Source organism: Botryllus schlosseri, chromosome 2, assembly GCF_051294905.1.
Source record: "Botryllus schlosseri isolate E-star chromosome 2, Bs_hap1, whole genome shotgun sequence".
In the NCBI taxonomy this organism is placed as follows: domain Eukaryota; kingdom Metazoa; phylum Chordata; class Ascidiacea; order Stolidobranchia; family Styelidae; genus Botryllus; species Botryllus schlosseri.
In genome coordinates, this window is record NC_137237.1 from 10,517,750 (window position 1) to 10,534,197 (window position 16,448).

At 39.4% G+C, this 16,448-nt stretch overlaps 1 protein-coding gene across 3 annotated transcripts in view; it reads left to right on the forward strand.

Moving 5' to 3' along the window:
- LOC145433471 (uncharacterized) overlaps positions 1 to 16,448 on the forward strand; it is a 56,469-nt gene that overhangs the window by 14,679 nt on the left and 25,342 nt on the right. For 2 of the 3 annotated variants that reach the window (XM_080310585.1, XM_080310584.1), the window contains exons 3-4: positions 3,146 to 3,352; positions 3,417 to 4,119. In XM_080310585.1, the coding sequence (XP_080166711.1) occupies positions 3,146 to 3,352; positions 3,417 to 4,119 (910 nt within the window). The remainder of the gene's footprint in view (positions 1 to 3,145; positions 3,353 to 3,416; positions 4,120 to 16,448) is intronic. The other variant, XM_080310586.1, reaches the window with a different exon arrangement.

Consider the following 16,448-nt stretch of genomic DNA (forward strand, 5'->3'; position numbering starts at 1 on the left):
GTTTGACAAACTCTGCACACTTCCGCATTGTCCATGTAACTAACCATGGATGCTAAACGCATTTCCACGCACATCCTGTAGCAGGCGTGAGGATAGGCAGGCCTCGATAGTTCTACTAGCAGTCACCCGGAGTTCCATTATAGTGCCAAACTTCCGACAAACCGGGATAATATCCTCTGCGGCCGGGAAATTTGTTAACTGTATAATTTGATGAACTTTCTCAATTCTCAAATTCGTCGCCTATAACATAACGTTGCGCTACAAGCTTATATTTTGAGGGCAGTGCCGGCACGCTGCCTACCAATCAAAATCATCACTTCCAAAGGAGTTCATTTAACATTTCTCGCTTGTGATTAGGAAGACATTGACACAGTGGCACCGCAAAGTCTGCTCTTCTCTGACATTAATCAACGTATTGTGCAAAAATTCAATTTAGCCTTCAAAGCACGCGATATGTCGGATAAAGCGACATTAGCTGGGGCTATTGATTGCCTGTATGACAGCAATTTAGATTTGTCAAATATACAAACTTCACATCTAGCCCGATCTAAATTACACTAGGCAACAATTTTGAACGGAGAATTTGTTGACTTTGATTTTGCACTTGTTTTAGGCTGATTTTGACGTGCTGATTCTAAAAATGCCGCTGGCTTCTAGCACGTCAAGTTTTTGCTCTACGACATGAGCCCAAAATATGCAAATTTTAACATAAATTTAGCCACATTACTTTTCCATACCACATAGATATCCACACTTTTATCATAAGTTATATAGGCAAGGGGTCAATTAAATTATTGGAAAAACGGTACTGGTATCGTTCTAGGGCAGTGGTTCGCAACATGTACGCGTACCACTAGTGGTACGCGAAGGTCTTCCAGATGGTACGCGAGTAGATTCTGGTTTTTGTTCTCCAATAAACTTCAGGCTTAGCATGGCCTTCTCGTACTCGACTTTAGCTTCTCACGCCATTCCCCAGCTGCTAAGTGTGTGAGCAAGGATTTTTATCTCTGATGACTATCAAGTCGGAGAAACGAAACTGACTTATTGCGCCCATGCATGACTTTCGATGCGCTGTGAGCAAACATATGCCACGCATCGACTAGCTAGTGCAGTGGTTCTCAAACTGGGAGCCGGTGTTTACTTGTTGTCTTCTCAGATTGCAAGAACGGGATTATTCGGTGCCGACTGCCGACCATTTCGACGACGGAGTATATCCATATTGAAAGTTTTGGCCGACCAGCGAAGGTCGTTTTTGGCCAAGGTTTGGTCGCCGCTGATCTGTTTGGCACTACATTATATCAGCGTTGTTTTGGCAAGAACTTCACCTCTTCATATATGCCTGCCAATACACCAGTATTCGAACCAGGCTTTTGATCGCGTAATAATTATGGTGCGCAAACATTAATTCAGTACAGCTGGTGAGCCGTGAGAGACAGAGATATTGTCAAAGCTACGATTAGTGATTAGGTGTGTCGGAAGTCAAACAAGTTATTAGAATTACGTCGCAACTACAAAAGTTAGCGAACCACTGCACTTGAATTTCCTATTAGGATTATTTCAGGGATATATAGAATTCCCTGGTTTATTTGAATTATTACACGTCAGAAAAAGTAACAATTATTCGCACACGCACCACGACCGTCATCCGCGCTGCAAATTTTTTCATCGCACAAGTGCGTACCATCCCGCAGGTTGAAAAGCACTGTTTTGAAGGTTACTGACCAATCACAATCCGGTTAGAGGTCTTTAACAGGACTTCGCGAGCTTCGCCTTGCGGAAACGAATAGAGCCACTTATTTATCTAGTGTCAAACAGGCTTCTTAAATGAAGTTTCCAATATTACCGGCTATACCGGTTCGCGTGGTATAAAAGGTTGAGAACCACTGCTATACAGTACACCTACCCCACTGGTAGACATGTATACAAGGCATGTCCAACCCGCCGCTCTTGATGTCGATGTTTTTATTTGTGAATTTTTGCTCTTTCGTGGCCCTCCATTCACTAACAATTGTTTCTCAAACGCTGCACATTGCACATTTTCGCACGATGTGCGGAGCGCAACTCTCACGAACACCTCACAAGCCAGTTTGCGTTGGTGTCATGTAGGGCGTTGTGCTAAACCGAAATTCAAAACTACGGTGAGCCAATTACCGAAACAAACCCGATACAGAACATGAGAGTTAACCGGCAGTACCTTCACCAAGTGAACAAAATTTTCAACAGATTGAAATCATTGTGGAGAGCTGATAGGCTATTTGCAGGACTTCCACCACGCGATTGACTGCGCATAGCAATTCACTCTCTTCTACATTTCTGCTAATGGTCAACTTTTCATTTTAGATCTGTCATTTAGGTTTATGTATGTAGGATTGTAGGGGCTCTGAAAGTCATTGGTAATGTTTTCGACAGCATCACGCAGAAATACTTGGTGCTCTATTGCCGTATTACGGCTAGGGTTGCATTTAAAGCAAACGGTGTTTTAAGACACTTTGTTTATAACATGTTTTAAACAGTGTTTTAAAAAAAGGTATTTTAAAAAAAAAAATTTTTTTTTCAAGTTGTAAAATTATGCCATCATTGTGTAAATACCTTACAAAAAGCATGTTGTATGAGCCTACGGACAATTACCACCCGATGGTAGCCGAGGTATATCGATATGGGATGGTTGGAACACTCGAAATAGTCGGTTCAACAGCAATAGTACATATATTTCGTCAAAGGAGCTATTTTACCCTATTTTTTATATTGTCAATGTCAATCTATTATGACGTCGCAATTGAATATTCGTGACGTCATGGCTTTAAAAAAACAAAAACAATAAAACTATGTTTTTAATTAGGGCCTTGTTTTAAACGTGATTGTTTTAAATTGATTTTTGTTTTAAATGCAACCCTAATTGCGGCAATGCGCGTTGACATCGAAGTACGACACTCGTCTATAGTGGACGTATACCGACGGATTTCATTGACGTACAAGTGGGCATTAATTGTAGCATTATGGATTAGAATTCTTGTAGCAATTTCGGGGTCACCTATGATGTATACTGTGTCCACCACTCGTATTTTCTATACTACCCACCGAAATCGTGATCGATACAGCAGTGAGTCCGCTCGACCGATAGGACTAAATCTATTCTGCATTACAGCTATTGCTTGAAGATGATAGCCCTCAAGTATTAGATGAACTTCGTAAACTCGGCGTGCACCATTTAACGGCGTTTGAAGCGAATATGATGACACAACATGCAGCCAGTTTGCTGCGTCGTGGCATTAGAGATGTGGAAACTGTGAAAGAGTCAAAATGGCCGGAATTTCAACGCGGCGACGAGGCGTGTCCTGTTGATTCGCTAATAGTGAGTTGCGAGCGAAAGCTTTGTGACTGATTGATTGTGGTAAATACAGTCTTCTCCGTTGCAGGCTAGCTATGATGCGTTGTTGCGAACTACGCATAAGACTGCGGAAGACGAGAGCGGAAACTTGAACTTTGAGATGTTGATTTCTGATGCGTTGCGGCACGAGGAAGAATCGTCGGTTGTTGATTGTTCGGAAGGGAGTGCTGAACCTGCGAACCGAGAGAATTCGGTTGGACCAAAATCTGAAAATCGTGCGGATTCCTCCCAAACTGATAAGAATTCTAACCCGGCTGAGAAGACGCTGAGCGATGTTACGAATTCTCAAATTTCTGATGCGACGCCTGTTTCGGGAAATGGCTCGCGGTTTTTAATGCGATGGCGATCGCACAGTAAAAGTGTTCCGACAGGAACCTTTAAGGAGTCTTCGCGTCAACACGCAAATAACGTGAAAAATTGTATGCGTAATCAATTGTTTCCCGAAAGCGAAGACGCGGACTCCGAATTTGAAGGGAGTGAGGTTTCTGTTAAGAAGAAGAGAAAAGTGAGTGTGAAAAGGAGCCTGCGAGGGAATGGGAAAATTCCGCAAAGTCGATTCGTCGACGTGAGAAATATACTCCCACGTGAGTGTTTGCGCTTATGTGATCTTTACCGTAACACCTTAGAAACTCGCAGACATTGTGTAGATTTTATGAAGGAACAAGACAAGATCTCTAGGTCGATTTCAGCTTTGGATAAGACCTTGACAATCCCGGAAGTGGTCAACTCGGGTACGTATATACTGTGCAATTTACTAGATCGACTAGTCGTATAAATGTACGCATCATCGGGACCGACAAACTCGGAGATAATACCATCATGCAATTACTGATGCTGATCTTCCCTTAGTGCAGTGGTTCACAACCTTTTTTAGACACGCCCCCCTTTATGATAGTGAAAAAATTCGCGCCCCCCCTTGTCGTCATATCACAAAATCCAACCAGGATGCTAGCAACCCCAACAGATTGTTTGATGGCATGGAAGGTTATGACTGTTGAAGAGAGTATTCAAAAATATGAAATTCGGTCTATATATGGAGAATCACTCGTGAATTGGGGGTAAATCGCGCACAGCGCGAAAAAAATTCAGTTGACCGCTTCTTCGCGCCCCTCTTCAGATGCTTTCACGTCCCCCAGGTTGAGAACCACTGCCTTAGTGATAGTGGATTCTGGTGCTTTGCACGTAATGAAGCAGACCTCGACATATGACCATTGATCAAACCTTGGAAGAATTGCTCGATCTGTGATTGTTTACAGCTCGAGGACTAGATGGTAATGAAAAAACATAATTATTAATATAACGTCTTGAGTTTACTATCCTGCATGAGACTGCATGTCCACTTGTGCGGCGCGCCCTTTCCAGATATTGTAGAATGATGTTGGATATGAATCGCACAGAATTTGGAATACTTAGGTGCCGTGAGGTATTCAATAACACCTAGCGGGATGAACCTGGTATTGCATATTTTTCGCGACAAACATGTGGTATGCAAATCACATCATAAACTCTAACTTGGCAATCGGACAGGCATATCAATCATCAACAGTAACTCCTGAATAATTCACATATACCAGTGGCCCTCAAACCCTATTTCCCGCAACCTTCGAAAATGAGATCCTGCAATATTGATAAATTTGTGCTTCACTTGAGGAGTAGTCATGACACAACTGTTGCGACCATCAAACTTCCTATAAAACGTACTCAGACCATGTTAGATAATTTTACGTTGCTTGTTCCGATTATTTATCCAATATATATATTTATTGTATATCACTATAATTTTTTTTTTAATTACGTGTACACTTAGTCCTGTAACGCATACCTTTGAGCCAAGATAAGTTAATCAGGACAAAGGCGTCGTCAGGGTTATGACCGAGACGCAAGTCAATTCGACTTCTATAGTTTTTACTCCAGTTAAGTTGAGTTATTTTCAATTCACCACCAAGTCCTAGTCAGAGAGCAGTAAGTTGAGTCCGAGTCATAGTGTCTACCGTTTAGTATCGAGGTCAAGTCGGGGTTGAACTCACTTGTATGAAATTCCAGGTAGATATCGAAGTCCTCTGACCGGACTCATTTTTCTCGCACTGAATAGTGAATGTGTTTATTCAAACAGATTGACAGACTGTTTTTCAAACAGACTGTTTTTGGGCCTATTTTTTAATTATCGGTTCTAATATTCTAGACTTGAATAAGTCATGTAGAATGTGTCGAGTGATATGACTTCCAAGGTCCAGTTAGGCGTAGTGACTCAAGAATAAATTGGGTCAATACAAAATTTGTCTTGAGTCGAGTCTTTTTTGCTTTATAAGATAATGATTCGAGTCAACGAAAAATTACAACTCGAGCCATTACAACCCTGGGCAATGGGCATAGTACCTTTTGCTCCATGTCAAAGTCAATTGCGAAATTGATATGCAATGCAGCATAAATATCTTCTGGTCTCATTTCATACAGATGTTTCGTGTAAGTGTATGTAGGCCAAATATAAGGATGGTAGATCAATTCTGCCAAAATTGACTGACTTGAGAAGGTGCATTATAGTTGATGCAACGAAACTTCTATTTGGTCGTCCATACGACTACACGTGCACAGTAGGATTATGACTAAAAAATGCCTGTAGCAGGAATCAATGAACATTTTGGGATAAATTAAGAAAATTATAATTATTTTGTTCGAATCGTAAAAAATGTCCCGCACAAACTGACTTCAATTTTCGTCAATTGTCGAAATGTAACAAAATTTAGAATTCAAAAGTTATTCTTTGCTACAAATTTAATGTTCAAATATTTGTCCTTTTGCACCTCTGGTAAAGGTCTTCCATCAATTTCACTTCCCTTTCTACAATTATGCTAGTGCCAGGGACATCTACAACGGACTTATCCGAATTCCAATCGATTGTAAGGTACTTTGACGCTGCAGGTCATTCGAGTTCAAAGAGCATCAAATAATATTTGGTATATCCCATCCGGGGCCTACGATATTTACGAATATATATTTACGAATATCGTAGGCCCCGTCCCATCTATAAATCTCCGGTTAGAAAACCAGATTTCCTGACACGCATTTGCGATGAAGAAGCAATTAAGCATGATATCTCCAGAGCAACTCAACATCTAGGGATTAGGAAGTAGGCAATCATGGCCCTCGAACTCCATCTCGCACTGTGTAGAGATGGACGTTCATGCCATTTGATTAGTGGCAATCTACCGTTTTATTCGGAAGACCGGAATGGTCTGCACAACTCAAAAGAAAAACTTAAAATCGTCCCTCCATCCTGGGTTTTCGAATACTTTCACTTGGCTTGGTGCATTGCACCTAGTTTTCGTAGTGTTTTACCACGTCATCCACAAATTTGTAGCTGATAGTTGGTTTTGTTGAAGACGTTGGATTGAAGAACTCTGGTACATGCTTTAAGACTCAAGAACAAGATGTTGGCAACCGATATACTGCGGTTTATCAAAACCCTTGCTGTTCATTGCATTTTACTGTTTCACAGCGCCATTCAGCCGTCCAGTATCATCATTTATGTTGTGTCGCTCTGTCACATATGATATGACATTTTCGAATTTTCCTAGTGATCATGTTCCCGTATTAGGTTTACTCGACTCCTGAAAATATCTTGAGCCGTTCAACTTTCGCATTTTAGGGCACTCAGTTTGATTTGTGTCAGGCAAATTCATATAAGACGATATATATTAGTCTACATCTAAAATCGAAATTAACAATTATTAATATTTTTTCATGTCATAAGCCTAGTGTGCAGTGCACGCAGGGTGGTTCAAAATTGCCTAACTTTATAGAAATCTTTGTCTTCAGTTAGTTTCCGAGCACTTTGTTCACATCTTCCATATTGGATCTATGTGTACTGGATTTTGATCTACCCCAAATTACTGAAAATCTGTTTTGAAACAGGGTTGTAAACAAGTCACAAGGTTCCGAGTTACCAGTCAATCGCCCTTTTGTAGTTTTGACTCGAGTCAAGTCCAAGTAAGTTTGTAGAGAGTCGAGTCCGAGTCATAGTGTGGTAACCCGAGTCCAAGTCATTGTGTTCACTGTTCAGTTTTGAGTTCAAACCGGTTCAACCCACTTTTTTCAACTCTGCTCGAGTGATATAGAGTAGATCGCATTGTCGCATTCATAATATCTTAATTTTCCTCAGTCCTAACAGTCTCGGGCCCTATTTTCCAAGTATCAGAACTGATAGACGAAATACCAATAACGTGGTGACTTTACTATTCTTCGAAATTACAATGAAATGTCTGTCTCGACCGTTCTGGTCTCGAGTCAAAGGACTTCGTTCGAGTCATGCACATTGCACAAATTCACAATGACTCGAGTACAAGTCGAGTCAATACACGAATTTTGAAATTTAGAAAAATGAATCGAGTCGAGTCACCAAAAAATGGTGACTAGCCGAGTCACGACTCGAGTCATTACAATCCTGTTTGTAACATGGCGATCAAGACACAATTTTAAACTTGACTCGACAACAGGAATGTACAGTTGTACACTAGGATTGTTCGAAAATATTTTTTTTCCATATTTCACTTGCTCGGTAATAAAATTGTCAGGTTGACTACAAAAACGCTACACACAAAATTTGGGTCAGTTCCGGCCAGTGAAGGCCGTGCAATATTGAATGGAAATTTCGACCATTTTTGAATTTATAGTATTTACGGTGGCAAATTTCGACACTTCGGTATGAGCATGACCAAACATCGTCTTTCAGGCATGTCTGAAGGGAGAATGATGCTTTATCACGCGTTTAAATCTTGATAACGGCCTGTAATAAAGTTTGGATGATGAAATTGCTAATAAATGACAAATGAATATGACACTACTGATTACTGGAACTACATTGAAAGAACCCCGTGGAAACGATGGTGATATGCATTGCAAATAGAATACTTTCAGCACTGAAATTCGGGACCATAAAGATAAAATAAATTGCCAGGCAGGTAAAATACAGTAAAATATATTTCCCAGGCTTTAGGCGATAATCTTTTGTCCCACCAGTGTGAATTTTACTTGATCAGAGCAAATAAGCTTGTGGATGTTGCCTTCACAACGCATTATGATATTTGATTTTCCGATATCCTGCAGTAGAATATCTATATACCTCTAGCAAGCGAACTACTATTACGAGACGTTTTGTCAACTTTCAGGCATGCCACATCATTCTTCAGACATTTATATCAAGGGAACTCGAGTAACTCGCGATTCGATGTTCAGGAATCTCCGGTTATCATTAGGTTGATAGCGATGCTGATAGCCCTAGATACGCCTCGTTGAAGGACTGTGAAATGTTTGCGTAGCCCTTATCTTTTCATTGGATCGCAATCTTGTGGTGTATTCAACGAATAAAAATTACTAATAGAACCGAACCAACTCCTTTTGGATTGATTCCAAATTCGCAGTTCCAAAGGCGGTAGCATCGGTCAGCTGTCCAGACAAATGCTGCTGATTGCAGTCAGGAATGGTCTACACGCCAATTAATGACATATATGGTAGTTCAGATATGATTTTTATTTGCTCGTAAACTCTGGAAAACCAAATTGTAATATACCAACTTTATACAGCGTATTATATATAAATACCCTGCAGAGGTATATAGGAGTCGTGAAAAGCAAATGTCATAACGCATTGCGAAGAAAAAAGTCGCCACGACGTTCTGATTTCGTCAAATCTACATCAGCACGACAAAAGATACTTTCGGGTATCGATATTAACCTGGAAATGTATTTTGCTGTATTTTACCTGTGCCCGATGGTGCCCGATTTCAGATTTAAAAGTATTCTGTTTTCTAATTATATCACATTTGTTTTAACGAGACTATTTCAATTTCGTTTACTAATTTCGAGCAAATCAGTTTGAAATTAATTTTTACTTAATTAGAAATTTCATTATCGCAACTCTATCACACGCCAGTATGAAGATGTAAATCCATGAAAAAAGCATCACTTCCCTTTCAGGCATATGCCTGGAGCACGATGTTTGGTCATACCGAAGTGTCGAAATTTCTATTCAAGATTGAGCGGCTTTAAGCGTAGGCCACACGTACAATATTCACTAGCGAGTAGCGACATCACTCGCGATAATCTCACTTTTTCACTAAGAGGAGTGTTACGTCATCATGGGGTGGGAAAAGGTTAACCGAGTACAGTACGTCTTTCTCGGAGCGAGAAACTGCGCAGGTACGGTACTTATTACAAAGCTTCAACATTGGGCATCATTCGAAAAGGTATTCCGCCGTACAACCAGCCGACCGGGTGATATGGTAGAAGTTGAAAACAACAATAAAATGCGATATGCACATTGCACACACAGTCCAAGGCATTACTGACAACTATTTGCAGAGGCAATACTTTCATTGGTTATGGCATTCAATAAATGAACACATATTTCAACAGTCAAATGCGGTATCATAGTGATATATTCAACTGCGATTGGCTTGGTGTTGGTCAGTTGCGGAGAGCTTTGTAGGGCACAACGGCTGCTTGATGAACGAAGTGACCACGATGATCAAATCAGAAATCGGCGTAATAAAATATACAGTAGAAGCCCTGATCCCTTCATATCAAGCATGAGTTGGGTCAGATTTTGTAATCTCCTCTACCATCATTGCATGGCCCTTGTCGTTATCAATTTATATACTTTAATGTGTTCTAATTTAAACATTTGAATTCTTGTTGCAAGAGCCAACATTTTCACCTATTTGAATGTCATAAGATTTGTTTTTGTTATTACAAATGCCATACAGGTTTGTATGCTACAATGTATCACCTACTAGGGTAGGTCCGTACAGCGTACACGGCGGAGGTTTCCGAACAACTGATCCCTATTTCACAATAACTTTTTCTCCGCTGTGACGTAATACTGTCACCAGAGATGCCACTCCTGGGTTTTTCCACCCAGATCTGGGTTTTTTGAGCATCACCTGGGTTTCTGGGTTGGGTCAGTTCATGCCAGGTGGTCTAGAAAAATTTCAAAATATGCCCCCACCTTCTCACATTGTCATGAAAATTGGTATGCTTGGGAAACTTTTCTTTCTGATTTCAGAAAAACAAATTTTATGAAAATCGATCCAGTACAACCGAAGATATGGCCGTTCAAAAATTGCTGTTTTTGTGATCGCTAAAGCGGAAAAAAATGACAGAAATTTACACGTGCAATTGAAATTTGCTATATTTTGGTCAAATTTGGGTTGTTGAGGGTGACACTTTCACACTTGTTCATTTACATCCTACTTGATACTTTGCCCTCTTCTTTGACACCTGGGGTTGCATAGTCTGACCTTTAGCCCCATGATTCTGTTCGCATCTTCGAAAATCGCTCACGCGTGACGTCATTTTTAATTGCAAATTTCTTATGACTAAGAGGTGGTGTCATCAAGTGTAAGGTGTCATTGGAAAGCTCCTGATAAGGACTTTCAGAATCAACTATTACATTCCTCGCTATAGAATCATTACATACCATGAGAGTGTCATGAAACTAACCTACAAATAACATGTTTTAATTGAAAATCTGACCTTTCTCAACATGACACAAACTCTGTGAAACAACTAATTTTACTTTTATTCTATATACAGTACCTATTGTACTATACACAAGGTAGTCAGTATAACTCAGAACAGATAATTGCCGACATAAATTATGCTGGAAATAATTTTTGAAAATTGGAGAAAAATTTGCTACACAGTTTGAGTTGAACACACACTCACAGTACTTCAAACATGAATCAGAATTCACAACTAACGCAATGATAAGATGCAATATTTTATGTATTCTACACAATACATTTGGGCAACGATCAGCACTAAACAATGAAATGGACAATAACAATAAAAATCAATGTCAGCGGGTTGGTAGATTTCGTATTATGGTGAGATATCAACTATGCACTTGCAGATATCAGATATATATATTTATCTTTGATGATATGTCTTCCAAACTTCTTTGACTTTCAGTGTTGTTTATACACACTCTTTTTGATGCTAACTCGGTCTTTCAACGCCGGCATCATCCTGTTGTGTTTGCTGTTTCCAAAAAACTTCACAATTTTTTCAATTTTTTCATCTGAAAGCATATTCCCTTTTTGTGGTGGTGGCAAAGAATAACTCCAGTGTCTTGTTCTTGCTGTTTCGCATCTCTCACCAACCTTCCACTTACTCCGAAAATTTCCGAGATTTTCATTCTTGACCAATTGTTAAGATTTGAATTTTTTGAGGTCTTGTTGAATTAGGGCTATTGTTTTTTCTTATATTTTTGATAGGATATTTCAAAAGCAACTTCATTTTCATATTCGTATTTTCCCGTCCCAACAAATTCTTGAATCTCATCAACATGTAAAACCTTTGAAAGCTTTGTTTCAACAATGTTGAAATTCAAATCTTGTATTTTTCTTTTTCCTTATCTAATTTTTCGATTTCCAGAAAGAGAATGCAGCTTTACTGGAGATTCACCAACAGCATGAAGACACTGATATGTGCATTGTTAATATCTCACCATAACATGAAAACTACAATACATGAAACATTGCATCTTATCATTGCAATAGTTGTGAATTCTGATTAATTTTGGAAGTATTGTGTGTTCACCTCAAACTGTGTAGCAAATTTTCTCCATTATTTTAAAAGTATCTCCCAAAATTATTTCCAGCATAATTTATGTCGGCAATTATCTGTTCTGAGTTATACTGACTACCTTGTGTGTAGTACAATATGTACTGTATAGTGTATATAGAATAAAAGTAAAATTAGTTGTTTTACAGAGTTTGTGTCGTGTTAAGAAAGGTGAGATTTTCAATTAAAACATGTTATTTGCAGGTTAGTTTCATGGCACTCTTATGGCAAGTAATGATTCTATAGCGAGGAATGTTATAGTTGATTTTGAAAGTCCTTGTCAAGACCTTTCCAATGACACCACCTCTTAGCCAAAAGATATTTGCAATTGAAAATGACGCCACGCGTGAGCGATTTTTGAAGACATGAGCAGAATCACAGGGTTAAATGTCAGACTATGCAACCCCAGGAGTCAAAGTAGGGGGCAAAGTATCAAATAGGATGTAAATGAACAAGTGTGAAAGTGTCATCCTCAACAACCCTAATTTGATCGAATTATGGCAAATTTAAGTTACATGTTTATATTTCTGACAATTTTTCCGCCTAAGCGATCACAAAAAAGGCAATTTTTGGACGGTCATACCTTCGGATTTAGTTGACCTTTTTTGTTGAAATTTGGATTTCTGAAATCAGAAAACAAAGCTCTGTAAGCATGCCAATTTTCATGATGTTTCGAGATAGTGGGGATATGGCCAGGACCAACTGATATGATATTACCCGGTTTTTATCCTTGAAATCTGGATTTTTTCAACATCCAGTTCGCCAGGTCTGTTTTACGCTCAAAAATTAATTATTAGATTAGTATGGTCGCAATGTCGTAACATCCACGCACTTCAGTTCGCCATTGGCGATGGATTTTGCTGTTATTGTAACGAAAAAGTGTTGATAATCTATTTCACTACTAAAATAAGAGGCTTCTGCTTGATGCGATGGAGCTTTTACGAATGGTAACTTCCAGGTCGCAGAAAGTCATGTTCATATAGGACGATTGAAAGTAGCGAACTCGGCACTTGGTGAACAATTCGGCATGTATCGATAAATATCATGTAACTGTATGGTATGCACTGCACAAGCACATGAACAAACCAGGTGATGATCCGACTAATGTAATCCTATTGTTATCTGAGTATATATTTATAGTTCCAACAAGGACACTCAGAGAGAGAGAGAGCGAAAGAATTAGTTAGTTGGACACCCCTAGCAAGTTGATCAGAGGCATTGGTTACCAGCACATTCGAACCCTAACCCTGAATTTCATGATTTGGCAGTTACGGTATTTATTTTCACTATACATTGGTCTGTGATTATTCCAAATAAAAGTGATTGTCGTAGGATTGATTAATCAATCGAAAGCTACTTTCAATCTGTCCAGGTCGCTGAAAATACATGAAATCATCCTTAGAAATAGGGAATGGATGGCATTGCATCGAACTTTCGCTGCGCGATGATATAATTGGTACCGGTACACTATTAAGTATTCACGCTGCGCCCCAATTGTTTCATTGCGATGTGTCGAGAGGAAAACAACATGTTTTTTGTGCGATTCGCAGTGTTAACCAAGCAAAATATGTATTATGAACTGTTGTAAATTCAATATCAAAGGCTTCAATGACTGTATGAGTGTATTCGACGACTATCAGGCTCCACTTTAACAGTTATCTCGTGTCTTTTGAGTGAAATATAGAATCTGGGTTTTTCTGGGTTTATTTCGCCTCCACATCTGGGTTTTTCCGAAATATCCCAGTGGCATCTCTGACTGTCACAACAAGATTCACTAGCGAGCTCGCGAGTGAAACGCATCGGTAGCGTCTTGACTAGCGACCTTGCTAGCGACCCCGCTAGCGAAGGAGTGGAAGAAGAAACGAAGTAGCTAGCGAATTTCGGTACCGTGTGACCTACCCTTTAACTGGCCGGAATTGACCAAAATTTAGTGGGTAGCGTTTTTTAGGCAACCTGACATGCTATATCCACACTGTTCTATCAAACAGCAAGATTTTAATCCGAATTGAAAACTATGTTGGAGACCAAATTTACCAGATACAAAACAGAGTGCTCCTGCAATTTCTACTCTCCTCACTATGCGTGGAAAATCACCGGCATTCACAGGTCACAATACCTATGATAACGAGTCAAAAGGGTTTCTGACACGTTTGGATCGCAGCCTTCACTATCCAACCAATTGTCAGAAATCATGAGGGACTTTAATGTTAACCAATATTTATAATATGAAAAATTATCCACCCGGCAATGAAAAAGTAGGAAAGGACTGAATGTATATATGTAATGCATGTATGGTACGAATCTGGAGGCCCTTTGCAACATGTCTATTCATTCTTTGAAACTATGTCCCTATTGAAAAACGTGACGCAATCTATGAGTTATTGAACAATGAACATGCAGACAGTTTTCAATAGCAAGTTAAAGGGGAATGGAATTTGGTAGAACGCACATGACGGCTACATGAGGTAACAAAATGCAGGAGCATTGACAACGGAAAATACCTAGTAATCGCGCTAAATTTTAACAATAAGGCTCGCTATCACAGATTCTTAAATATGCTGATTATTACTTTGGCGTGCAGAGATCATCTATTTCCTAATCGCTGGATTGATCAATCCACAGATTGGCCGTAAATCTAGATTTTATCACTGGACTTTTAGGGCTTTTTTTCACCTTTTCATTGACCCCTTCGATGGTAGTCTGCGGACCCCCGAAGGATTCACGGACCTTAATTTAGGAATTCTGCTTTACACGTTTGTTTTGTCACTTCATAGAAACTCTCGCCAAGTCTTGTTGACATTTTTATCAAAATCTTTCATAAAAATCAATATTTTTAAAAGCCTTATTTTTGTCATTTGGTTACCAAAATGCCAGAAATAACACGGCCTGCTTATCTGTGTTGGGATTGAGTCACCGTTCCCAGTCACCTCAAATTTCGACTCATTTCAATTTATTTCAAAATTTGTCAGGTCATGCAACTTTACTAAGTGACTCAAGCTAAGCCATCTCAAAATTTCCGATCTCAAGTCACCGAATATTTTCAGTTTGTGGCGATTGCCATGGTCGCCATTTTTGTGTGTAGCCTACTGTGTTAGGAAACACTTCTCGATGTGGTCCGTGTTTCGACTAAGTTTTTACTTTCTCACGATAGAACTTCCCTGATTTATATTTTGAATCTCTGTTGTAACTACAGGAAAGATCGTGGAATAAATTTCAAAATGATGTTCGAGTGGCTGATTCTGATGGTATAACAGCTGCAAAACATTCATTTACTTGAATATTGTGGATAGCCTATAATAAATAATTATTGACGAGCTGACCTTCGACTAATACGTTTAATTGGTCAGGTTAACATATTTTTTCCATGATTTTCCAAGCAACCACAATTGTTGCTCTGATCGTGCCATGTTTATTGAGCTAGCCTTGAAGTATTTGGCCAACTGCCACCAATCAAAGTTTTTTTCCGGCAACTGATGTTTTATCCGTTTTCTTGTATGCAATAGATGATTTGATGTAAATGGATTAATTGAGCAAAATGATTTTAGGATGGAGTGAAGTCCACAGATAGGCTAAACTAATCTTTTCTGTCGTAGTTTGAATGCAATCATCTTGAAAACAATCTATAAAACCTGTAATAACATTATGATCCGTCAATGAAGTGAAGCACGATTGAGTACCAGTACCGAAATATCGTCTACATACCATTTACACATCCTTACAACGAACTCCATATGAGAAAATCAATTCTATATTTCCCAACCACTACAAACCTCCAAAAATCGGATGCAGATGTACCTTGATCCGGTCCGTGGACATATGAGCATGCGACATTACAGCATGCGAGACTTCGGCATGCGACAATTTGGCATGCGACACATGAGCATGTGGGTTAAATTAAGGGTTAGGGGTAGGTTAGGGTTGGATTTATGGTTGGGTTAGGGTTAGGCTTTAGGTTAGGTTAGGTTAGGCTATGTTTCGGGTTAGGGTAAGTTTTTGGGTTATACAGTCACATGCTGAAGTGACGCATGCTGATGTGTTACATGCTGAACTGTCGTTTTCCATTGTGTCGCATGCTCATATGTCGGGCAACCCCTTGATCCGGCTGTCGATCCTGGTGCTAAGGAGTATTAAGAGGTAGAAGTCTAGCCGGTTCTGTCAGAATTTTACCAATTTACCTTTCTGGTCGCGAGAAGATCGAGCGATCCCCCTCTAAACGACTAAGCCGATATATATCACCGGATATTTATGTATGTTGCTGAAAATGATGCTTACGGTATACTCCGTGCTAAATACTATGGGAATATCATTCAAGCGAAGGAAATTCATTGAAATGTTACATCAGGCTCTTGGTAGTGCTGAACTCATGCGAACAGACCAGAGAGTAGAATTAATTTTAGGAATGTAGAAGATCGACTTCCGAAACAGCTTCAAATTACAGC